General features: G+C 40.3%; 3 protein-coding genes across 9 annotated transcripts; 2 read left to right on the top strand and 1 right to left on the bottom strand.

Annotated features, from left to right (window-relative positions):
• Positions 1 to 597: 597 nt before the first annotated feature.
• Positions 598 to 9,968, bottom strand: LOC122671527 (protein SDA1 homolog). The gene is made up of 12 exons (XM_043868795.1): positions 9,456 to 9,968; positions 8,244 to 8,420; positions 6,883 to 7,007; positions 6,672 to 6,807; positions 5,622 to 5,768; positions 5,494 to 5,547; positions 1,925 to 2,020; positions 1,784 to 1,843; positions 1,581 to 1,655; positions 1,443 to 1,496; positions 1,080 to 1,181; positions 598 to 989 (listed from the first exon to the last, which is right to left on the bottom strand). Exons 1-12 carry the CDS (start codon positions 9,873 to 9,875, stop codon positions 600 to 602), a joined length of 1,836 nt encoding a protein of 611 aa, XP_043724730.1. The 5' UTR covers positions 9,876 to 9,968; the 3' UTR covers positions 598 to 599.
• LOC122671528 (D-cysteine desulfhydrase 2, mitochondrial) lies at positions 9,969 to 19,738 on the top strand. Of its 6 annotated transcripts, none has more exons than XM_043868797.1 (8): positions 9,969 to 9,978; positions 10,543 to 10,595; positions 14,682 to 15,005; positions 15,699 to 15,741; positions 15,842 to 16,204; positions 16,803 to 16,932; positions 17,084 to 17,260; positions 19,336 to 19,738. In XM_043868797.1, coding segments are annotated over exons 1-8 (1,341 nt in total). In that variant the 5' UTR covers positions 9,969 to 9,977; the 3' UTR covers positions 19,586 to 19,738. The 6 variants fall into 6 exon arrangements, with proteins under 6 accessions (XP_043724732.1, XP_043724734.1, XP_043724733.1 ...); XM_043868799.1 differs by having other exon boundaries at positions 9,974 to 9,978; positions 14,805 to 15,005; XM_043868798.1 differs by lacking the exon at positions 9,969 to 9,978 and having other exon boundaries at positions 10,470 to 10,595; positions 14,805 to 15,005.
• A 2,466-nt stretch (positions 19,739 to 22,204) lies between these two features.
• LOC122638408 (peptide methionine sulfoxide reductase-like) lies at positions 22,205 to 25,158 on the top strand. 2 transcript variants are annotated; one of them, XM_043831358.1, is made up of 3 exons: positions 22,205 to 22,555; positions 24,747 to 25,010; positions 25,100 to 25,158. In XM_043831358.1, the coding sequence occupies exons 1-2, from the start codon at positions 22,220 to 22,222 to the stop codon at positions 24,999 to 25,001; spliced, it is 591 nt and encodes a 196-aa protein (XP_043687293.1). In that variant the 5' UTR covers positions 22,205 to 22,219; the 3' UTR covers positions 25,002 to 25,010; positions 25,100 to 25,158. The 2 variants fall into 2 exon arrangements, with proteins under 2 accessions (XP_043687293.1, XP_043687292.1); XM_043831357.1 differs by lacking the exon at positions 25,100 to 25,158 and having other exon boundaries at positions 24,747 to 25,023.
• The last annotated feature ends 700 nt before the right edge of the window (positions 25,159 to 25,858 follow it).

The following is a 25,858-nucleotide window of genomic DNA, read 5'->3' as shown; positions in this document are numbered from 1 at the left end:
AATTTAGAAATAGAAAGCAAACAAAACATTCAATTAATAGCTAAACAACTTCAATAAGCATTAGAAATGTTAAAGTGATACATCAAACTGTTTAACAATGTTACAAGTTACAACTATCATTTCATGAACTAAGTTTAAATCAAGTATTCAGTGCCCAATAGTGCCACATAGTCTTCCCATGACATACTGTTGTTGCACTGTTGCATATAGTGCTCCACAACAAGCATATAAGAGTTGTCATCAGCATGTCAAGTCCCCTATCCTAGGGTATAGCTGTTGCCATGAGGCGTGAGATCCACTGCTTCAAATGTGCAGCTGAATCAACTCTCCCACAGGTTACAACTTCAAATCCAGAGCTAAAATGAGTCACAACCTTCAAATGGGGAAGAAAACAGCTTTTGGACAAAACTCGATCGAGTTCTATCGAGTTAGGTGACTTTTAAAGAGGTAGATGGGTCGAGATCTGGGTTGACCTGAGATCTCATGTCAAGATCTCTGTTTACCCAAGATCTCGAGTTCTCGACCAAGAAAGTGTAATTTTTTAACTCGTATACCAACTCGACTCGACCTCTCAAAAAAATGAGATTTCGGTCAAGATCTTAGTCATCATTAGCATCATCATTCCCAGAATCGCTACCTTCTTGTTCATTATCTTCATCTTCTGTTTCTGTATCGGCATCATCCTCACTCCCAGAATCGCTACCTTCTTGTTCATTATTTTCATCTTCTGTTTCTGTATTGGCATCATCCTCACTCTCAGAATCCCCACAAAATGACTGGTGTAGTTCATCATCACTAGCACATTTCTCACCATCATCAAAGCTACTGAATGTAGATTCATCATCATCATCATCACCACCACCATGTTGTGGTAACAATTCAATACCAGGAACATTGCTGACAACATTTACTTCTCCAAATGCTTTTGGCCTTGCCTTTGGGTCAGTAGGGCGCCCTCGGTCCTTCTTAACAAGCAGTGAAGGGCATATCTGAAGCAAATTAAATACATTGGTCATTGACTGACCAAATCAAACAAAACAATGAACAGGAAAAATGCAGACAAGGGCACAATACACTACCTCTCTGAATAAAGTAATCAAAGAACGTGCTGCAGAAGAAACAGCTTTCTCATGTGATTTCTTATATAACACAAGGTCTTGCAGCAATTCTTCTGTCATCAACTATTTGCCAGGAAAGAAAGGTTAAGAATTAAGAAACACTGACTCTCTGGGTAAATTATTTATTGTAAAATCAAAAGCAACAAAAAGAAACAGGTGAAGGAAAGGATAAACTGAGTGGCAAATCATCTCTACAGTTAAACAGAATGCATATCAACTGAACTAGGACATCTACAATAGCTTACAAAATGCATCTACAATTCTACATTCTATAACAGCTTATATGTCAGCAAGAAATGGGTAAAATGGAAAAGAGAAACATACCAAAGGCATACGTAGGCATATCTCTCTTACTGTATTCAATCCCACAGCAATTGCCTGCAAAAATAAAGTTTATCTCATGAACCAATTGATTGCCAATCAAAGAAATGGTCATCCAACTTAATAGGATATTATAAGCACCTCTGTGCGGGAACGATCGTGTACAAATTGATTTACTATTTGTCTGAACAACATTTCAACTGCATCGGGAGGCACCTATTCACATAAAACCAGCGAGTCCATCAAAGTGGTGAGACAAGAAAATGAAGAAAAGAACTTCTAAGCATGAAGAAAATGCAATAGAAATTAGAAAATACTAAAAGCTAAACAACAGAAAGGAAGACCATATCATGGCAGGCATCAATTGCTGCTGCAAGTAACTCTGTGACATCACGTTGATGGGGCTGCAACCAAAAAAACCCAAGCTCATTGTTTGAAGAATGCAAAAGAATAAACACTTTAAAGCAACAATAAAATGTAAATACCTGAACGTATTTTTGAAGATAAGGATAGAAATTTAACAAAATCAAGCGGTGAAGTCCAACAGTTCGAGCGATTACTTTCAACATCATCATCTTAACCTGAAACCATTCAAATGGTTGTGAAGTGAAAAACAATAATAATTTATAAGCATATGTGAAAGAAGAAAGGCCACAAAGTGTGAAGCAGGAGTGGTTTAGCTAAATAGATGGAGGAATAAGCAGAATTGCATTCTCAAAATGTGCCAAGCTACACTTCAGTTAATAAGAAAAGGGTCTTTCTTTATGCCTAGTGAAGTATAACGCTTCACTATTTGCCACTTGGCAGTACATGGGTTAGTCCATGTGATGGAGGACCCCACATACATCTCAATGGCCAAATTGTAGTCCAAAGTAAGCAAAGAAAGTTGCTCAAACTCTGATTCAAAGTTTTAGTAAACTTCCCAAGACTGAAACAACATTTGGCTGGGAATGCAACAAGTGTGATGGCAAGCACCATGGTACTTGTGGAGATTGCTAGGGCCATAGCTGAAAGCATGAGGGAAGGGCAGAGGAAGAAGGCAGAAAAGGAGAGGCCAGGATAGCATTAGAGGAGGCAGTTCATGCGACCTGCCCAAACCTAGTACAGGGGGATTAGGGTAGTGATGATGACAGTGATGACCCAGTGTATGTGCCTGATGATTTGGAGACAGAGGCAGAGGCTAGATAGTTTAGGCGGGCACAGGCGAGGAGCAGGGTAGACACAGAGGAGCTGGTCAGTTTACGGCAGGTGGTAGTTGTGGTAAAGGAGCTGGTTCGTCTGGTAGGCAGCCTTTATTTTCCCTCGGGAGATCTCAAAGTAATAGGGCAGTTTCACCTTCACCTCCACCTCCAGTTCCAGTGGTCCCACCACAAGTGGACCCCGTACTGCAGCAAGATCCCGACATCTATGGGAAAAAAGGCAACAAGCAACGCAGAATTAAGGGGATGTGGGGTAATATAAAGGGAATGGTTGAGGAGGCTGTGTCTAAGCAGTTGTTAGTCCACAACATCCCAACAAACGTCACTACGGGGCCCTATTACCAGACAATGCTAGATGCGGCTGCTGAGGCTAGGCCAGGATTCAAGGAGTCCACCGCATATGAGATGATGAACGTGTATTTGCATTGGTAGAAAAAAGAGCTCCACGACTATATAGATGAGCGAGGGTGATGTAGGAGCGATATGGGGTCACGATTATGTGTGATGGTTGGACTGTGCCTGCAAGAAAGTCCATCAAGTTTTATGGTTCTCTGTCACGGGAGGACAACATTCCTCAAATCTGTGGATGCATCAATGGAGAGAAAGGATGCAAAATATACTTGTAAGTTGTTAAAGGAGGTGGTTGGGGATGTGGGAGTAACGGACAATGGAAGCAATTTCAAGAAGGTTGATCAAAAGTTTGATGAATAATAGTAAGTATCGGCTCTTTTGGACCCCTTGTGCAACCCATTGCATTGACTTGACGCTGAAGAGCATGGAGAAGGTAAAATTAGTGCAGAGTGTTGTTGAGAGAGCCAGACAGGTGAGTACCTTCATTTACAACCATGGGTTTGCATTGAACCTTCTTAGGGAGAAGTGTGGTGGGGACTTGGTCAGGCCTGGAATCACCAGATTCACTACAAACTATATTGCATTAAAGAGATTTGAGAGGAAGAAGGCTGGACTCAGATCTATGTTTGCATCTGAAGAATGGTTTGGGTGTAAGGGAGTCGAGTTCTCCTAGTTGTAGGGTAGCACAGGCAACCATTGCATTTAAGGAGTTTTGGATCCAGTTGGGCAAGGTGGTAAAAGTGTTAGGCCCACTTGTCTCGGTCCACCATGCCACAATTGCATGCTGCTATGGACATGATGAAAGATTGAGTCTACAATGTGCTGCCACGTGGCAATAGGAGCTTCTTGAAGATTATGACCGCTGGGAGCTTCAACATATGCATCTACTACATAAGGCTGGTGAGTATTTAATTTATGGTTTTTTTCAAATGCCCCCTCTCAAATTGCCCATTTGTACAAATGCACCCTGAAACTTTACTATTTCCAAACTCACCCCTACTTTCCAAACATTGTAACACTTTAGTCCAGTCCGTTAGTCTAGGACGTTAGACGTTAGTTTCAGGGAATCTAATGACCAAAGTGCCCTTATGATAAAACCCACCAAATTTAAAGAGTAAAGTGACCAAATTGCCCTCATCTTCCCCAAATCGTTTAGGATTTGAAACTGAAAATCGATTTGAGGAAGATTTAGGTTTGGTCACTTTACTCTTTAATTATGCAGTCTTCTCTGGAATCCCCCCCCCCAATTCATGCCCATTTTTATTGCATCAAATATTTGAAGAGAGTGGAATAACCTAACTTTTTATTATCAAATGAAACCTAAGTATCTGATGTGTAGAGCAAGATTGGAAGTGGGACTGAGCGAAACCATGAGAGGGCTAAATTCAAATATTCATTAAATTCAAGAGTGCATCAAGAACATATACAATGTATAAATCTTTTTTTTTTTTGTGTGTGTTTGTGTGTATAAAGTAAAATAAACCAAAAAAATGTAACGGAAAAAAATTAATTATGATACTAACTGAAAACAAAAGAGAGTAGAGTCACCTTGGAAAGATGAGCGGAGCCCTTGTTTTGGGAGCTGCTACAACCTACTGGGCAATGGGGGAGAAGAAGACGGGAGAAGAGGTTGGGAAGGTGGCAACGAATAAGAGAGGGAAGTGGGTTTGGAAACGAGATGTAACATGTAACGCCCCAAGAAGACGGCATACTACCGGCCCACCTGGGAGGTCGTTGAGGTGTCCCCAGCAAAAGACGGCTTAGTACTAGGGGATTAGGTAGATCGGTGAGAGGATGCAAACTTAGTCCCACATCGGCCAGGGAGGGAGATCCTGAGCTATTGATAAAGAGTAACCTCCTATACTTGGTATGACAGGTTTTAAAGCTGTGAGGCCCATGGGCCAAATTGGACAATATCATGCCAAGGGGGGTTGGGTCGTTACAGAACACCCCTATTTTCAGTATATGTAATTGAGGGGAATAGAAGTTACAGAACCCCTGTTTCAATGGAAATGAGTGGCTCAGCAACTGTTAATGGCCATGAGCAAAAGTCCTGGGGCATGGTAAAGAGAAAGCGAATACCACATTGATCCGCTAAATTCACAATTCTTCCTTTCAATATGCATTCTGAGCATTTGGAATTCACAATTTCAATTGCACTCCCGCCCTCAGTTTGTCCCTCGGTGATTTAAGAGCGAGTTCATCCCCATGATGAATGAATTAGGGCACTAAGAGCTGAGCCAAACCAATAGGATAGGGTCTAAGGCAAAGGAACCACTTTTGTTCGATTTGAAAATACTTTGGGATTATCTAAGACAAGTAGTTTGCATGACTTTCCATGTGATATGGTAGAATATATCTGTGCTTGTATAATATCAAAAGATCTTAGCATTTTAGGGTCTGCCCAGCTTCCAATAAAATCTATTTTATATAAGAAACTACAAGAAATAAATAAGGCAGAAATGCAGAAGATACTACGAAAAAAGAAGTTGCACATTATGTACCTCAAAACGTTCATTGCAAGCTTGAAGACGAGAAAACAGCTTCTCCGCAAATCCCTACATGCACAATGCAAGTAAGAATATGTAATGATACAATACATCATACGTAGGCTGGAATTGAAACAACTAACCTGTGCATCTTTCAAATGGCTTAGTGGTGAATAATAACTTGAATTTTTGGTTTGAGAAATTCTCTGCTGCCTTTCCATGCTTCGGGTGGCACGCTTCAGTTTTGCTAACTTTTTTTTCTTGCTTCTAGTTGTACCTTTGTTATGAGCCTGCAGGTGAGGAACCGCAACGTGGTTATAAAGAACAAGAAACAAAGTTATTCTAGCTGAAAACCTAAACAGAATAGCAAAGTGTCCCATTAGTGGCAGCTCATTGTTCTCCTTGGTGTCCTGCAGCAGCGACATACTTGTTTTAGTTTCTATTTTATGCTGCTTTCTACTTTCTACACCTTCTTCTTACTTTGTTTCCTTAGTTACTAATTTCATTTCCCACTTCTATTTTGTTTACAGTTGCTATTTCTTCACTTTAGTTGTTGTTTTCTGCTGTTTCTAATCTCAAGTTTTTAAATTTTAGCCAATTTTTATTTTCATAACTCCTTGATATCTTCCAATTTAACCATTGGAAACACTTCTAATTCCGGAAACCCATTCCATACATCTTAGAGGTCTTGTGACCAAGGTTGCAACTTGCAACCAGGTACAATCACCCTAAACCAGGTTGCTGATTTGTTGTTAATTAGGGCTATTGATTGACTGCAGTTCTAGAACTTTGTAGGCTACAGGTTCCAAGGTTTCGGTATTTAGATAGCCATTAGGTGGGAGACAAAACACTAAGCTTCCTCCTGAAACTAACCAAAGTACATCCCAATAACAGACTTAAGCCATAAGTACTCTTAAACAAATCAAATAACAATAGCCACTAAGAAAATAAAGGGAGAGGGTTTCCAATGCCACTATAGTATGGGGGCAAATCTCCCATGCTACATCAATCGGGCCGCAGGAATCAGTTTCATCAGTAGGGGTTACACATTGTCAGGAAGAAAAGAGAGTGTCATGAATGTGAGGGCACGGGAATATGGGGATCTTTTTCCCAAAAATTAAATAACAAAAACAGAGCTCCATCCAAATTCCAAAGACAAACAAAGAGGAAATATAGTAGTTTGTAAAAATGACCTTGTAGACATCTTCCCTGCTAATAACAACGTGGGGCTTTTCAGAAGTCATATCATCTTCACTGCTTGAGCCTTCACTGTCATCAGCATCAATCTTCTCAAAACCAAGAAGGAACGATAGAGCAGCAATCATGATCCTGAAAGACTCAGATTCAAATTTTCACTACATTGTGCTAGAATGATAATAACAACAGAGTAGGTAATATTTGTACCTTGAAGACGAATGAAAAGATGCAGTGCAAATTGCATTTGCTGTCCTATCATCAAACCAGACCTTTCTCCGATGAAGATCACAGAGTACAGTAAGGGACCTTTTAGCTTTTGATTCATCTTCTTGCTGATGCAATAGACAATTCTAGACTTAGTATGGATCAGCTTTGACTAAAATAAAGCAAAAAATAAGAACAAGAGATTCCATTCAAAAGCATGGAGAATTAAATATAATAGGACATGAAAAAGGTGAGAAGCACAGGCGGAGCCAGGGGCAGAGTTCAAAAACTCAGGTTTTAGGTCTGGTTCAGCCTAACCGAAATTTCACCAAAACAGTGCATTTTTTTCCTTGAATTTCGGTTGGCCATTTCTGCACCCACCGGGGGGAGGGGGACAGTCAAAATGACCAAAATTTCAACCGAAACACTGTTAGTTTGCGCAAGGAGAATGGTTGTGTGTGTGTGTTCCCTCTTCTGTCCCCTACAACTCTGAGATCCCTCTCAAATTTCCCCTTCTTCCCTAACCGGCCCTCCACCATCCCCAATTTACCACAAGGCATTAGGACAAATGACTACGTCCCACCAAGCTTGGTGGGACTTCCTTCCTATCAAACTTTATCTTGGAGCAATAGGGTTTAGTCCCCTTTGAAAGAGAATCCTAGCTCTGCCGCTGGTTAAAAGATGAGAGAAAGCCACTTGATATGGTTCAGATATGTGCAACTAAGATAAATGAATGCACTCGTAAGAAGGAACAATATGGTGCAACTTGAGGTGGTAAAAGCCTAAAAGAACCCAGTTTCAAGGATCCAATCCTGAACCTAGATAAAGGGGTGAGCAAAGAAGTTTGTTCCTGAGAACAAGGTTCCAAGGATTTGCCAATCCTGATCCAGATAGCTTGATGGAGATCGTGATCATGTGGGATTGATCCAACCTACATTACACAGTGAATCATCCAATCCCCTGGGAGGATTAAATTGATTACAATGGACTTCCAATATTGTCGGCCAACCTGTCGGCCAACCTGGTCCAGATCTTATAGGCATTGATTAGGCCAACCTGCAATCAAATCTCAATCCCTCAATCCATGCAAGTAAACAGTAGATGGCTTAAAATAGAGTGGACTAGTGGAAGATACAGGTTTGACTCTGAGAATGGCTGCTTTGTGCAAAAAAGCCAAAGGTTACCCGGATCAAGTTACAGCCCTTTTTACTGGAACAGGATTGCTGTAGCTAACCCCAAGTAGTCTAGGATAAGGCTTAATGAGTTAACTTGAGTCAGGTTGTTTAATTAACAATGAAATTTCTCACTCCACATTATACTTTAGAGACAATAGAAACAACATTGCTATGAGAATTTCTACCAACCTGAAGCATTGCAAATAGGATATTCTGAAGTTTCCGATTGTTGGCTTCATTCTCATGCTTCTGGTTCATGCGCCTGATACTATGAACAACATGAGAGAAGGCCAGTTTTCTTATAGCCCTGTCCCCTAAAGTTTGAAGTTCCATGAATAAAGCAAGATTATCTCCAATATCAACAACCTGTTAAACAAAGAAATGTGACATAGTTCGGGAAGTACAGACAAAAGAATGTAAGCTAAATAGATCTCCAGTGGTATCTACAAGTCATCTAGCTAGTGGATGTACTCTCCATCCCACAATCCAAAAAACTTGGGGTGGGGTGGAGCAAGGTTATAAAATACGAATTGGGGGACTGAATCGGTTGGTGCCATTCTGATCTGGATGGGACCGGAATCAGTCCCAAAAAGCCCTAGATTTGGCCCTCATCTGAAATTTCAACGATTCTAAGGTTTTGGTCCATGAATCGGACATATCAAATCTTCAAGAATTGGGAGCAGTGACCACCGATTCCAATCCAAATTAGGTGATTCGTGGATCCAATTCCCGATTCTTAACCTTGGATGGAGAAAAGAAAAGTAAAAACTCTTGGACTCCATTTAGGCTTGAATGAGGCAGGGTCGATATTGCTTACAATTAATCAGTGGTTGTTTGATGGTATGCTACTCAATAGTAATTGTTCTGGGCCAGCTCAAATCTAGCAAGCTTACATTACATAAGCTTGTGTCTTACCAATTCACTAAATGTTGGTCTGGGTTTTAGAGGTTCATATACAGCCCATGGGATCAGATGTTAAAGAATATGTTCAAAAGCACTGAAAATATTTCGGTCTTTACAAGGAGTAAAGGATCATGGCCAAAAATTCTTTTGGCGACTTCGTTGAAATTGGCAGAGGTCATATAAAATTCCTAGTACTTACGAACCAAAATGAACAAAAACCTAGAAGTTCTTGCCATTTGCAGATAAAGGTCCTCTTTGGCATTTGAATTCATCCACAACCAAAAATTTCAAACTGAAGCTATCAAAGATTTACAACAAATAAATAACACGTGGCCGCGTCAAGGCAGAACTCAGAGTGGGTTAGATGCAACAATTTTCAGCCGGTGGTGTTTGAATAAAGCATGTCGTGTTCTGGTGTGCAAGGCCAATGCAAACATTACTAAAAATATAAAGGAGAGGGAAATGAGAAAAAAATATTAGATAAGAATTGTGAAATACCTTACGGTTGATAAGAAGAATAAGGGCTTGCACAACGTGGCAGCGGAGAGACGACGGAAGTGAACGAGCCGCAGAGCGGAGTAAGTCGGCGAGCTGCTTGGGGAATTGAGAGAGATGATTTGGGTAGAAAGGAGTGACGTGAGCGAGGAACATGACCATGTCACCGAGATCCTTGGCAACGGAGACGTCACCGCCGACGCCACCTATGGAAGTGAAATTGAGAGCAGCCTGTTGTTCGAAAAGTTGGAGAGACGAATCGAAGTGGCGGTAGAGGAGGAGTAACTCGGACTCGTAGCCCTCAGGGTCGCACTTCATCTTCGCTTGCAGGGAAGGCAAGCTCAACTTCTCTGCGCTTCGACCAGATGCAACGAGTGAGTCCGGAGATAAATCCGGAAGCCCATGGCAAGAAGAAGACGACATATTTTCTCGTCTCCTCGCCTTCAGGGTTTAATTTTTGGGGTGGAGGAGGAGGTGGTTTAGTCTTCAGATTAGCAGCACTCAGAAGCAGAACTAAACCCTGCAAGTAACGTTGGTAGTGCGGCTGCAATTTCGAGTTTTCTGTAAATAAGAGAAGGTCGAAACTTAACTTACGCCGTGTTTCGGTTTCGGTTTCGGTTTCGGGTGTTGGGATTATTCACTAAATGGTATCGGGCGCGATTGGACAATTGGACAGCGATTCCAACCGGGTTTAGAAATCAGAATTGGATAGATCGAATTGGCTAATTCAGTTCGCCGTTATCAAACTCAATTCCGACCACTCTAGAGCGGCCAACTCTAGGGTTTTTGGGACCGGATCAATGGGTTTATATCGGATTTTAGGATTCTTGGACCGGATCACTGGTTTTCAGATCCATAGTCCGAATCTAAGGTTTTTGGACCATCCATGATGGGTCACACAGGAGGGAAGTGTCATGGACTAAAACCCTAAAACTTCTCTAATCATGGATAACTAAAGGCCTCTACCATTGCTTCTGTATTCCGTTCCAACTAAAATCCTGGTTGGGCTTGGCGGTAGACAGAATCAATTCCAACGTTCAGCTTCGCCAAGACACGATGAGACTCCAACAGTTACCAAGAAATTCTGCAGTGTCCGCTACGAAGGACGAGCTTCGTTCCAGGGCATTTTCGAACAGTTCCCGGGTACTTTTCTTCCCTCCGTTACAAGAGTAGTTTACATTGTTTGGTGGTCAAAATACTCAAATGTCAAAGAATGATTTATTTGAAAACTTAATTATTTGGGTGAAACAGAACTTGGTTTTAATTGGTTAAACTCAAGGATCAGGTTGCTGGTTGCATTATTCCAGATGTCTTAGAGATTGTGCAGTCTCTGCAAATGATTGTTCCAGATGTAAAGCTGGATGTTTCTTACTGTTCGTTAACTAGAAGAAGATAGTGATTTGATTCATCTGACTAATCCACTGTTGAGATTGAGTCCTTAGTTAAAATCTGTTTGAGTCAATTTGTAATCCAATCTTCAACCCTAAAATTAGATATAAGGCACCGTCAATATCTAGTTAACTCTAGATGTCTAGCTTTGTTCAGTTCTTCCAGAGTCTATAGAATGCACTTAATCATGAAAGAAACATTTTGTCTGTCAAAGCCATCACCTATCAAATACACCATTGAATATATCAAACTAAATGGAAAAAAGGAAAATCGTATCAAGAAATAATTATGATAGCAAAAGACTGGAAGTTATTTGGACTTTGAAGTGGCTTAATTGTTGCATTGAATATTTTCGGGTTTCTTTTGTGTCTTAAATCTTCTTCCCGTGTAAAGGTCCAAGGAGGCAGATAAGAGTTATTGAAACCAAATGAGTGGGGAAAATGAGAGAATTGTCTGATTAACAAGACAAACGAAGCAATCAAATAAACTACTGAAATATCAAAATAAAAAAGAGAAGGAAAAGGAGAGAATTACTAAATGAAAGGGCCAAGGAAAAAAAAAAAAGTGAGAGGTAATTGGTTTACCTTGGTAATTTCCTTGAATAGAAACAATGTAATGTAGTCCTAGATAGGTAGGAGACCTACTAGGAGCCAAACAACAGGATCAAATAACAAAAGGGGTTGCTGGTTCGAATGGACAGCACTAGGATTTAGGTCAATTCCTAGGGTTAGGGTTGGATATTGGGAAATGGGTTTATAGGGTATTAATGGGCAGGTCTAGGGGGTCAATATGGTATAAAAATAATAGGATTTGGGAAGGTTTTAAAATTTTGCAGTTCTGGACAGAATTGTGTTGCAGGTTTTGGGTTTTAATGGAGTGAAGGAATGGAGGGGATAAAGTGGAGACTAAGGGCTAGGGTTAAGGTCGAATGTGGGGATTGGTGTGGGGAATATAAGCTGGAAGTAGGGTTCGAAAGTGATGGCTAAAACTGGAGTTATGGGGAAGTCCTAGTGGAGGTAGGAGTACAGGTTTAATAGGAGAATTAGGGTTTGATGGATGGAGGGGACTGTGGATTAGGTCTAAGGGAAGATAAAGGCTGGTAGAAGAAGGTTTAAAAACAAATAGCAGGTTCAAACTTACTGGATTGCAGAGAACAATGGTAGCAGCTTGATAACTTGAAGAAACCTCCCGACCTTCACAATGCAAGGAGTTGCAGGAGTCCACCTACCCTTCACCACCTTGAGATCCACAAGGATATACATTCACAAAGAGCAGCAGCAATGGCAGCAAGCATAAAGCTAATTTTTATTAATCAAATTCGTTTCTAATGCTGACCTCCCTTACAAATTTATATAGAAGACTCAAAAATAGACTTAGACACTAAAAAGGATTGGCCTAACCCTATCCCTAACCTATTAGGTAACTTAAACTGACTAGGAAACTAGAATATTAAAGGAAATAGACTCAAAACATGGCTGGACTTATAGAGTCTTAATCCAGCCCAACTTACATCACATGATTACTTAAGTTGTCACATGACCACTTAACCAAGTCACATGATCACTTGAATTGAACCAATTGGATGCAACCAATTTGAACCGGTTCAATTAAAAAACATAAAAATAAACTAAGTATTGGGCTAATTCCATAAGCAACCTATATACCCATATTTTAGGCCCATAAAAGTGGCCTATTACATTAGAAACCCATGGGATCAAAGGCCCAACATGTATGTAACCCAACCCTAGACTTATTCCCAATGAAACAAGCCATATTTGGTGATGAATCTGCATCACAATGTTGTTCTTGTGTTGCTTTCCTTCATCAATAAAATTATAGGTAGAGTCCTCTTTTTCTTTTTAAAGTATTTTGTATTTTGTTGTGATTTACTAAGGGCATTTGCTGTATACCATAAAAGGGTTTGAAAGATGTCTCAAACTGAAGAGGATTCAGTATTTGAGGGTTAAATAGGGTGGAACTTATGGGTGATATGGTAATACAGGTGGCAATAGTAAAATAAAGTAATTAATGGGTATTTTCAGGACAACTAAGGGAATTCAAAGTCCATTGTGCATAAATAAAACTGGCCTTTTTTAAAAAAAAATTCGGTAAGCAATTAGATTTGCATGAATTGCCAATAAAATTGACTATTTTTGAATGTCCAAGAGTAATTTGTTAGGGCCAGATGTAGAAATTCAAGCGCTTTTAGGGAGCATTTCAAAAACATATGGGAAGCCAGAGGATCATTCCATGAGACTTTAGGGGACTATGGTTTTTGTCTGTAATACCTGGTTAGCTGAGCATGTTTAATGTACCTGTATCAACAGAAACAATATTGATACTGTATTGCATGGTTACTTACAGAAAAATAAGGTTCTCTTTTCTAACCAATTATATGCTATTCTTGAGATTCAATTTCATTCTTTGTATTGTCAATCAAAAACCCAAAAACAAAATGTAAGATTTATTTGTAACAAATTTTACAATCAGAAACTTCATGATTTTGATGTGCTTTTGACAATATATATATGTTCGTCCCTATAGAAGTGCTGGACTTGGGGAATTTAAGAGTCCTGTTCTTCTTTCCCTTATCAGAGTTTGTATCCGTATATATGTGGGCATGTCAACTTGCCTTGATGGTTAGGAATCAAGGTAAGTTCTAAAAGCTTCCTCTTTTCACCGAGAAGTGCAGGTTTAGTGACACAAAATGGCAGCATGACTCCTCCCCCCTCCCAAGAAGCTGAAAATAATTTAAAGCACAACAGCACAAGAGATACATGGGATCTTTTGGGGAATTGAAGCTGCATTGAAACTCAGGCCAAGAGGTTTATTTTTTGAACTAACTTTCCTGCGGGTTGGCTGACATGTAGCTATTTTTAGTTGCCTGATATCAACATACTCAAAACACTCTAGGCCATTGTGCCCTCTGTCACTCATGCTCCCTGTGGGAGTCTGGGCTGTGTTTCAGTCCCAGTGTGGTTGATCATTCAAAAGACCAGCTAAGCTGCTTCAAGATGGATGCTGTATCCGTGTTAGGTACTTCAAAGTCAATGTAAATTCGTTATCCATGGTGTGTCAATAGTGCTGTTGTGTGTCTAGGAGACGTGGCTTGTGCATAAGGATCAGCCTAAAGTGGTTGTTTTGTAAAAAATTAATTCAGTGCCTCGAAGTTGGCATTAGGTTCAGATCCTCTCCTAACAGGGATCTGCAGATCTGTAAAGTAGCTCTGAAAACCTGATGTTATGTTGCCCATGCCATGCATGGTTCAATGTGTGTTCTCGATGGTATTGGGTGGAGTGAAATATTTATAAGAGGTAAGGGGCTCTTTGCCTTATGGTTGCACACAAGTGTAGAAACCTGAGAAAGCTGTGCTTTACTGTTGGATTCAAGTCATCCTTAATTTCCCAAGCATTGCACCTGCTATCCAACTATCTGTGGCATATTTGGTAGGTTCTGGTTTGATGAAGTCTAGGGGTTTATTGCTCCATTCATGACCGTTTGGGGTTTCTCAGGTGGGTGATCAATCTAGTACGCTTTTTGAATAGTTATTCCTAAATCTGACCAATTGGATTACATTTTTTCCACATACTGCAAACTTGGGTGCTGGTATTCACACTTCAAAGTCGAGTCCTGACTATCGTTCTGTTTTTACATTTTAATATGTTTCAACTCTATGTCCTAAAGTATTGTGCTTTTTTTAAACATGCTGCTAGTTTATATATACAGTGTATAGACCACTATATCTTGCATCGACCTCTCTCGACTTATAATTTTCTCTATTTCTTTGGAAAGGACCTACAGTCCAACATATGGTTGATAAAATTTCTCTTTTACCACCAGGACATTCCTAAACCAAAGCATTGTGGTAAATCCTTTATGTCAGAATTGCTTGCTAGAAGATGGGCATTGCTTAGTCCAGATACAAAAATCCACCAAATAACACTGTCTGAGATGCAATTACAGCATCGAGGAAGGGCATCTGTCAGGGTTACATTTTCAAACAATACACAACCATCTTTAGGTGACATGATTGAGAAGAACAAGCAAGGAATATCCTTTTATGTTGTGAGGGACGATTTGTTGCATCCTTTGGTGAATGGTAATAAAGCGAGAAAACTGGATGGATTGCTTCCGATTTTGGAGCATCTTTTGGTTACTGATGTGGTGAGATGCTATTCCCTTGGCACTCAAATCTCCCAGATTACTCATTTATGGGTCAGGATATAGATTCCATCCCCTCTCAATTTCAAGTAGTCTGTGAATGTCCTCTTCCATCCCTTTTAAAAGTATGATCTTTTAAAGGTAAATGTGTGACACATTCAGTTAAGTTTGGACCATTTCATCCTGAGATCTCTAACATGGAACATATTGCTTATTTGGATGATTATAGTTATATTCTCTGCTGCTTTACTTTAGGCAAGATACGGGGAATCTCATGTTAATAGTTTATATGCTAAAAGGAGCTGTTTCTCATTCACATGTTTTTCCACCTTTAATCCTCAATCCATGCTTCCTAGATTTTTTTTTTTCGTTTGAAAAATAAAAGACTTGAAATTGTGTTTTCTTGTTTATTTCACTTTTTGAGTTTTCTCAAAGACAAGTCAACATTATTTCTGACCTTTCTCACCTTCTCTATTTTGTTCATATTCACTCCATGAACCCCCTAAACTCCCCCCTTTGGCCTTCTCTGTTTCTTTCTTTCTTTGTAACTTATGGATACATCACACCACTCCACATGTGTTTTAAATGTAAAGATTTCTTTCTTTTGGGAAGAGAGACAAATGATATTATTGATGGTGTCCATATTGGTTTAGGAATGTCCAAGCCCAAATAACATCCTCTTGGGACATTTCTTAGGTCACATGTGGAGGTTGTCAGAGTGCACACACAGCGGCTGTCGGTAGGGAATCATCATATCCTGTTTTCAGTCATGCAGCCTTTATTTCCTCAGTACAATGAGACTTGTATCACTAAGAAGATTAACTTTGCATGTTGTGTAGCTGTTTCTTGTGCAGAGAGAGGACTGAAGTCACATTTACTTCTACGAGGAGAACAACCTGAGGTTTTGACAGGCTACAACCTGATATCCACTATGTATGGAAATGTAACTTACATTCCAAGATCAATATATGCAAACAGAGCAGAAATGCTGGAAAGGCATGCTGATTTTGTCGCAGGTGGTGGTTCTGTGATACGGTTAACTGATTTACTCAATAAATCTTTTGCTTCTTGGAACTCTGAGGAAGTAACCTTTGCACAAGTAGATGCTTTGAGAAACACTGTTACATCATGTGGAGCTGGAAAATATCCTAGAAAAGTTATTATAATTAATGAAGGTGCAGGGGATGCCTTTGGATTATTAGGTAGGATTGTTTCTTGGTATCTTGATGATCTCATTTTCCTATATGTATAAATGTATTTAAGGGTGTAATGGTGTATATCTTCCAAGTGGCATTTATGATATGACATGCATATCCAGCCCTTGTCCCTCTACTCCTCTGCACCTAGGTTTAATCTGATATGTCTTATATGCTGAAATGCCACAATGTAGTGCATAGAAACCAGGCATCTGTATGGAACCCAAGTAAGAGATACCGTTGCAAACAATGAAGCCCACCGAATTATTATAACCCTCTCATCTTTTCATTCTTTGATCCATCACGCATTCTTTTGGAGAGTTGGAGAATATATGGAAATAATCATCTGACAGAAATTGGTTTACTGTGAAATCTCCTTCATGGACATATTGATTAGTGAGTCCTATCCTAGTTATGCCATTTATGTTTGTTTTTTTGGGCATGATGAATTTGGTAAACATTATTTTGTTGTTTCATTGTCATCATTCAAACTCATTTTATTGCCCAAGCTAGTGTCATTTTGTTTTATGGACCGGAGTTTGTTGATGAAGTAAAATAACCTTTCATTTCTACATTTATGACTCATAAATGTTCCCTCTTTCAGGTGTCATTCGCCTTGTGGAGTACCTCTCTCAAACTCATTTATTTGGGAAAGAACAGCCCATAAAACTGGTTGTGGATGCTGGTACTGGGACAACAGCAATTGGTTTAGGGATTGGAGCCAGATGTTTAGGGTATGTTCCAGTTTCCATTAAATATCTCTTTTATCTGAACTGGAGGATGTTTTGATCATTTTGTGCCTTTCTTGTGATAAGTTGAATATCTGTAGAAGCATTCAAGGGAGCAACACTAAGCATGTCTAATAGTAATGTTGCTTCATATCAGGCTGCCATGGGAGGTAACTGCAGTGATGCTAGCGGATTCTATTGAAGGATACAAGAAGCAAGAGGAACGCTTGATTTCTGATTTCAAGATGAATTGGGCTTTGCATCCTTCTGACCATGCTTTTAATGGACTGGATGGTGGAATTGTTCATTGGGTAGAACGCTCCCACCGAAGAAAGTAAACTGTTTGCAACTCAACTAGTCATTTCAGTATATTTTTTGGTTTTCCTCTAACTTTCCATCCAATCTGCTTGCTTAAGTTAATCTAGTGTGTCAACCATAGTTGTCAAGGCGTCGCCTAGGCGTCCAAGTGCCTTGGGCGCCTTGTTGGTGTTGCCTTGATTTTGGACCCTCTCCAACGCCTTGGGTCGCCTAGACACCGTGACAACTATGGTGTTTTCTACGCTACATGAACACTTGATATCATAATCATCAAATAACAACAATAGATGTATTGATAATACAATCCTTTTGAACATCAATATTATCATTGGATTGTGTATTCATATGGATATAATGACCAGTCAAAAGTCGGTTAACCTTTTAGGATTGGTGTGTGGTTTGTGTGATTACACTTCACTTTGTTGTTTCATCAAAAAAAAAAAAATGACCAGTCAAGTTAACCACAAAAAGGAACATTATTTGGCAGTATATCTTCTTGTATGAGTGGAGGGGATTATGGCACTAAACAGCCAGTCTGTCACACTCAATCAATATATAAGCTTATGTTGTCAATAGATTTTGACTGTCTTAATTGGAGATGGAAGCCAAATATCTGATTTGTCTGGTTGGACCTTCTAATGCTTCAAGAGGCCAAATATTTGTGGGACTAGTGAAAACTCCCCCATGTAGTCATGATGATGATCATTTAATGCCCACTACACTTCCTCCCTTCCAGCGTCTTTCTCAATTAACGGCTCTTTTTTTCAAATGCACTCTTTCCAAGACATTTCCAACGGCTATATTCTAGCGGTTCTTTTCCAATGGCTCTACCCCCTCCTTTATATATATGTATCTTTTGGCAAAGGTAGAGTTAATAATTTGTTGTTTTTTTTTTTTTTGGAACTTGTGGGTATGGTGAGCCCCATTTTGAGTTTGAAGTCTTCTCATGGTGAGTGAGTCTCCAAGAGACCCCAAAGTCAATTGATCCTCTCTAACCCTTGTTGTCCTTTATTTTTTCTTTATTTTTTAGTTTATTTTGAATCCACCCATTTTGAGCTGCATCAATTTGGTATTAGAGCAAGTTCCAATTCTTGTAGCTAGCAAGTTTACAAAATCGATTCAAAATCAAGAAGCACAATCAACAATGGGCAATATGATCGAATTGCCACTCTGGTCGCCGTTTCAAACTTGATGATGAGTTGTTTCAAAGCGGCAAAGAATGATGTAATCATGATGATGAGCTTTTAATTTCCACTTCATTTCCTCCCTTTCTTCCAGCGTATTTCTTAAGGAACAGCTCTTTTTTTCAAATGCACTCTGTCCAAGACATTTCCAGTGGCTATATTCTAGCGGTTCATTTCCAATGGCTCTTCCCCCTCCCTTATATATGTATCTTTAGGTTTAGAAGGTAGAGTTGATAATTTGTCTTTTTGGAACTTGTGGGTGCTCCATGGTGAGCCCCATTGTGAGATTGAGGTCTTCTAACATTGAGTGAGTCTCAAGAGACCCCAGGGTTTTGTGGTCCTCTCTGACCCTTGTTATCCTGTATTTTTCTTTATTTCCTAGTTTATTTTGAAGCCACTCCTCTTGAGCTGCATCACCTCCAAACTAGATGAGGTCAAATCAGGAATTGCTTAGTGTGCAAATTTTTGGCCATAGTAACTGGATTCTGCAGTTTAGTTTGGATCTCAAAGACGGTCAAACATGTTCCCTGAACTTATGTATTGCAGTGCTGGTGATACTCATGTGCTTAGCACATATGCTGGATCATGACTACTAGTTGCCACCGATATAGCTTGTTAGCTTGCCACTTTGAAGCCCCTTTTGTGCACAAATTGTTTCTTTGGTAGTAATATTTATGCATCTGAACGTTATTCTTTATTCTGTAAGTTGATGTTCGGAGTGATTTAACCTCAACTAATCTCGCCTTCTGGTATTGCTGAAATTTGTGTGACCTGTATCTATTTCAAATACTGTCTTATTTGAAATATTGAAGTTAAGCATGTGTATGTGATGAATGGTGGCTCATATGTCCATAAGCTGGCTGGTGAGCTAACTTTTATATTAAAGGAGAGGTTGTATACTTTCCAGATTTGGCAATGTGTTGGAGGGGGAGGTAGAGGCATGTCAACAAATTGCAAACCAAACTGGTGTTCTCGTGGATCCTATCTACACCTTGGCTGCTTGGGAACATGCGACGTTCCTTTGCCAGAAGACTTCTGATAAGGATACCAAAGTGGTGATGCTTCACACGGGGGGAACACTTGGTATGTTTGGATTGGCACAAAGGTATAAATCTTTTTTCCAATCACCCAAAGGCACAAATCCCATTTCCATTTGATAGGGTAATTTTTATGTTATTAACTACATTGTAACAACTTGTCTACATGATTATGTCAATGGAAATACCATAGTTAGCATCTCTGATGTAGTTTGCAGTCAAAGAAATCAATCTCTGCCAGTGTTGTTGATACTTAAGAGGTTTAGCTTAATTAGCAACCAACAGTTCCCAGAGCTAGGCTGACCCTTCTTTTTTTTTTTTCTTTTTTTTTTGGGGGGGGGGAGGGGGTGTTGGGGTTGGTTCTCGATCCTTAACATTCAATGGTCTTGTGAAGGAGTACCCTACATATTTTGTCTATAGTCTGGCAATATCTGTAATTCAATAATTTGTCGTTATTTAGTTTGAATTGCTAATGCATAGTCAAACCCTCACACTTAAACTAATATAGGAGTGGACCAGAATGAAACTCAAACCACAGAGGACAGTCATGAACCCTAAATTTACATTCACCAACTAGCTATTGAATGGACCTGAGGCCCTTTGATACAGTAACTGACACCAATCAAATGACAGCTAATTCTTAGTTTTCAATAAGAGAGGGTAAACACCCCACGGCCAGCGATCATACACATTGCTGAAGACTGCCTTACAATGTGTCCAGACTTGTATTCTTGGTATTTTAAGCTGTTTTACTTGTTTGATAGCATCACAGATTGGCCTGACCTCCATCTCGATAGGTGAGTGTTGGGAAGTGCTTGGTCCTTGCTAACACAGTCACTCAGATGATTTTTAGTAAGAGATGCTGCTGCAGATGGTTTAGTAGCTGGGCTGAAAGCCCCATAGGGAATGCCTATCAAATGAGAATTTCCAGGTTACATTGGGGGCTAATATCAAGCATAACAACTTGATCAAACTAATTTTTTTGGGGGGGTATAATTATAAAAGACATTCAATAAAGCTCAAAAAGAAGCGACGAAGTCAATCAGCCAAGTGGGAAGCATATCAGACAACAAAACGAAACCCCTTGATCTGGGCAAACAGAGCAATGGAATGAGCTACTTTACTAACATTACTGTCGCACCAAAAGAACTTCAAAGATGAAAAACATGAAGAAATGTTTATAATGTCACTGACTTTAACTCCTAATATCCCAATCAATACTCCTAAGAGAGGCAGCGAGCATTGAAGAATAATGATATTAGCATCCGAGTAAACCTAATCCCCATGTCTAGCTATTTCAACTCCTCTAATCATTCTGATTGCTTCAGCCTCTTTAGCAGATCAACATTTCTCAGTCTTCCCCCCTCGTATAGTTGTATACCATAATAGCCTCTAATTAGAATTAAGTATAAAAAACTTATAAGAAGCTTCACATTCATATTCAAACCCACCATCAACTACCAAAGTAAAAAATTAGTATCCCATTAAACACTATTTAGGACACTTCTTATCTCTTTATTATGATGAGAAGAAAAGGTTTCACTTCCATTCCATGGTCTTAAAAGTCGGTTAACCTTTTGGGATTGGTGTGTAGTTTGTGTGATTACACTTTCATCAAAAAAAAAAAAAAAAAAGAAGGGGTGTGTGGGTTTAGTCCAACATCGGGGGTGTGAGTGTGGTGTGTATTGTGTAGATCCGTCATCCCACGATCCTAAAAGTCAGTTAACCTTTTAGAATTGGTGTGTGGTTTGTGTGATGACACTTTCATTAAAAAAAAAAAAAAAAAAAAAGGTTTCACCTTGTAAAGCCATAACAACATCGACTCATTAATGCTCCCCGACACTCGCAATGTTGCACCTAAGCCTAATTGAATCAGGATTAAGCTACTTGTGCACCTGCATTCAATTACCATTTTGTCTGGTGGTTTTGCCGTCTATGTATGAAGTACTCAGCACTAACTTTACTTTAGGGGGCAAGTAGGCCAGGCCTGTAATGGAGAGTCATGGCCGAAGCTCTCCTCAAAATACTACATGGATCAGGAACCTTTCAATTGAAAATTATTTCAATTCAGGATTCTCAATGATTGCCAAATATGAGAACAAAGTGTTGTTGGCTAAGAAAGGATGGCAAGAGACTGTCTAAATGATCTCTATAAGTGTATTTAGAATTATGCATTTTTTTTTTAATTGTCCTTTATTTTATTGTAAAAAGTTCATTAAGATAAAGGTATAAAAAAATTTTCAAAAATAATTTAAAAATGAAATATCATTATGTTATGGGAAAAAGAACTCTACTTAGTTGCGTAGGTGGTTCATTTTCCACGCAAACAGTCTTTTTACCATTTGATTAGGACCTGTACTTCTGCTCGCCCGGTACTACCGTACCCCCCCTCCCCATACATACGAGCAAGATAGAAAATACCGTTTTACCCCCATTCGGACAGTCCCAGACTTGTGTCACTCTCTCCCCATCCAATAGAAAAGATGTCCATGCCCATTTGTGTCCCACACTATTAATGGTTGGAGCTGCTAGCTCCACCAAAGCTAGTGGCGTGTCCAATCTCCGCCCTTTCACTTATTATCTTCTCCGTAATTGCCAAATTAATAATATTTTTTAATCTGAATCATTTCACGTCCTCATTCGTGAATGGGTAATAATGGTATTTTGATTTGGTATCTTCAAAGTTCAAACGGGAATTGAAGTGTATATTAATCGGGAATTTGCACCTTCCCTTCTAGGAGAAGACAATCAACAATGTCGAGCAGCGCCATGGAGAAGGGGAATCCTAAAGCTTCAGCGCAGGATCCCGATACGGATCAAACGGACCGGCCGGGTCTCGAGTTCGCGCAGTTCGGCGCGGGTTGCTTTTGGGGAGTGGAGCTGGCGTTTCAACGCGTAGAAGGTGTGGTGAAGACGGAGGTTGGGTATTCCCAGGGTCACTTGCCCGATCCCACCTACCAACTGGTCTGCACCGGAACCACCAACCACGCCGAGATCGTCAGGGTCCAATTCGATCCCGCTGTGTGCCCCTACGCCAACCTTCTCTCCGTCTTCTGGTCTCGCCACGATCCCACTACTCTGAATCGCCAGGTACACAATTACTACATAATCCCAGTAAGAAACTTAAAATTATACGAGTGATGCGATGCGGTTTTTCTTCATTTTATTTTTTTTTAAATCACAACTGTGAAGGAGTTCAACCTATATCTATGCCTTCTTCTAACTCCATAACTAAGTAAGATCTGAGGCGGCGGTCCGTCATCCTAGTGGGATTTTGATCGGAATGGGGTGGAGGGCCGAGAGCTGAGGCGAACGGTCAAAGCGGCGTGGTGGACGGGATTCGCGGATCATGGATCGCACGCACGCACGCAGTGCCCTGTCGACAGGAGAATGGATCCACCACGATAGTCAACTACCCCTACCTGGGAAAAGGATCTTATCCCGCCGTGGCGGGAGCTGCACCTGTGCAGCACCACTAAAGGACAAGAAAAATAGGGGTAAGCTAGTCATGTCATAGGTGGGTCCCACCTGGGCCCACATGTGAAATGACCACCTCCCCCTTGTATTCAGGAGCTGCACAGTGCAGCTCCCGCCACAGCTGCACAAGATCCAAGTCCCCCTACCTGCCACTCTACCAGGGTTTAAAAACCCGGAATTGAGATTCCGGTCGGATCCAGTCGATTTGAAATTGGCAACTAATAGATCTCGATAGTGATGTAAACGTATCAGATTAGGCTCGAATAGTGCTATGTCCGCATCCGCATCCGATTAGCTTTCGGATGGATTCGTATAGTGCTAAATGGATACGGACACGGATACAGATTGGTTATTTTATCCGTTTACATGTAAATTTAGCTTTTCGGATAGCTATAGCCTATCCGTATCCGCATCTGTTTAGCTTTTAACCGGATTTGGATAGTGTTAAACAGATACAGACACAGATACAAAAATGGATTTCGGCCATGGATCGGCTGATTCGAATCGATCTGAATCAGGGGTTGTTTTAGCAGATCTAATTTCTAATCCTAGTCCCCTACACCCCCCTACACCATCTTTCTGACCTTCTGATGGGAATATGAGGTGCTTCTTAACAAAAGCTGCCTAGCAGAGTTGGTGACCTTTGGTGCGTTTCATGCTCATGCTCACAGGGAGGTCTCGAGTCTGAGTCTCCTGGTTGTTACCTTGCCCCCTCGCTAGTTCCCCCTCCCCCCTAAAGTAAAATATATAAAAGCTCCCAATTCCAAAAAAAAAAAATGAGGTGTCTTCGAAATTTTTTCCAATCAGGTTCCTCCCCCGTCCAGTTGTCTGGTTCCTCTCATAGGGGGTGGAAATGATAACTTAACTACACCTGGGCAATGTGTTCGGGCAAGGGGTTAGGTTGTCATTTTTGCCCCCCTATGAGAGGAACCGAACATCTGTACCAAGCAGGGAACCTGAGAGGATAATGATCCGTTTCTCTACACCGGTGAAGAGATAGGAGAAAATATCTTCTTCTTTTTTAATTTTCTTGACATCCAAACATAGCCTAAGAGGTTCTTTCTTCATCGGGGTGAAGGAAAACTTGATCATTACATTATGACCTAGATTTCTGATAAGGTTCGTTAGCCCAAAAATATTTGTGTAAGGTAGGGGTGAAATAGGGCCCGGGTTTTTAAAATTAACCCAACCCTGAGTCCTTTTAACTCAACCCAAGCCCAACTCGACCTTAGGTTTGGCTGAGATATCTCAGCCCAAGCTTAACCTTGCCGGGCTCAGCTTAACCCAGCCTGGCTCTAATTGACCATGAATTTTGCTAGGGCCTGGTTGCCCTAATTGATCGGTCTCATGTGATTGGGTATTGGTTTGTTTCATACTCAATTGACTATTAAAATTTTCTTTTGGTTAAAAAATTTAGTCTAATCTTAAAATTTTAAATACTTTTGTTCCATAGATAATTAGTCTTTTTTTAGGTAAACCAATAGATAATTAGATGCTAAACAAAATTGTAAAATGTAATCAATAAATTGTAAAGCCTAACCTAACACCAGGCTGGGCTTAGCCCGAGGCCTCAATCCTGGCCTAGCCCAACCCTGACCCATGGCCTGAAAATTTGAACTCTAACCAACCCTCAAGGTTGAAAAATCCAGCCTAGGCCCTGTTCGGGCCAGGACGGGCTTGGGTCGACCGGGCCAAACTTACACCCCTAGTTTAAGGGTTTACAAAAGGTGCCACCAAAATTTTTTTTTTTGGGGGGTTAAAAAAGGCAATCGTCATTTCATGAATGTATATATGTTCTTTGTAGGGTGGTGATGTGGGCTCCCAGTACAGATCCGGAATCTACTACTACAATGAGGCCCAAGCTCGGTGGGCCCAGGAATCAAAGGAAGCGAAGCAAAGGGAAATGACAGGTAAAAAGATAGTTACAGAGATTCTTCCTGCGAAGAGATTCTACCGTGCAGAAGAGTATCATCAGCAATATCTGGAGAAAGGGGGACGAAACGGGTCAAAGCAGTCGGCTGGGAAAGGTTGTAATGACCCTATCAGATGCTATGGTTGATGGTCTTACTCAATTTCAATGGTACTACATCTTTCCTTACATCAGTTTCGAATCTAGATTTCAAAGACTCGATCATGAACCTTTTCTGTAATAAAATTGCAATGCTTATTGGATCTTTCTTTGGGCCCAATCTAACCCAATCTGGGCTAGGCTAGGGATATGTTTAAGAGGATTTAACTCATGTGCCCTCAATACCTTGGTTTGATTTTTAGGATATTGGGTTTAATTGATATTATGGTTCAAGAGATTAGAATCGGCAGTGGACGGTGGCACCAGAATCGGTTATTCCGTTTCGTATTCAGCAAGTGACAGACATAAAATGGCATAGAATTGCCGATTCGTCCAATCCAATCCCGATTCCTTGAAACATAATAGATACTACCCATCCATTGCATAATTGCATTAGTCTTACCACTCAACCAGGCACTCACATCAACCCTACATCCTACAACTCAGAATTGTGGGCTTATTGGAAGTCAGGAGGCTCACCATGAGAGGTGTATCCACCACTGAGGAAAGCCCAACAGACATGGGTGAGGTGTAGCTGCATCTGTGTGGGCCTTGTCTTAGATGTTTAGCCCATGGATCAACCCAGTAGTTTGCCCCTTCTGGTCCCTGGGTCTGGTTAGTAGGTATCTTTATTGGTCACCTGTTGTTTACAATTTCTAGAGTTACGAGAAATGTTCTAGGTATCAGTATTGTATCGGCCAATACGTATCGATATCATGGGAGATTGATATCGACATGGATCGGTTGTATAAGCCAAAAAGTAGTTTTTTAATTGAAAAGTGTTATTTTTATCTCAAATCAGTACCGTGTTTTTAATTAACGTTGGTTGTTAGTACTATATATTGTTA

Source organism: Telopea speciosissima, chromosome 8 (genome assembly GCF_018873765.1).
Source record: "Telopea speciosissima isolate NSW1024214 ecotype Mountain lineage chromosome 8, Tspe_v1, whole genome shotgun sequence".
Taxonomy (NCBI): Eukaryota; Viridiplantae; Streptophyta; class Magnoliopsida; order Proteales; family Proteaceae; genus Telopea; species Telopea speciosissima.
This window is presented reverse-complemented; position numbering and strand designations above follow the sequence as displayed.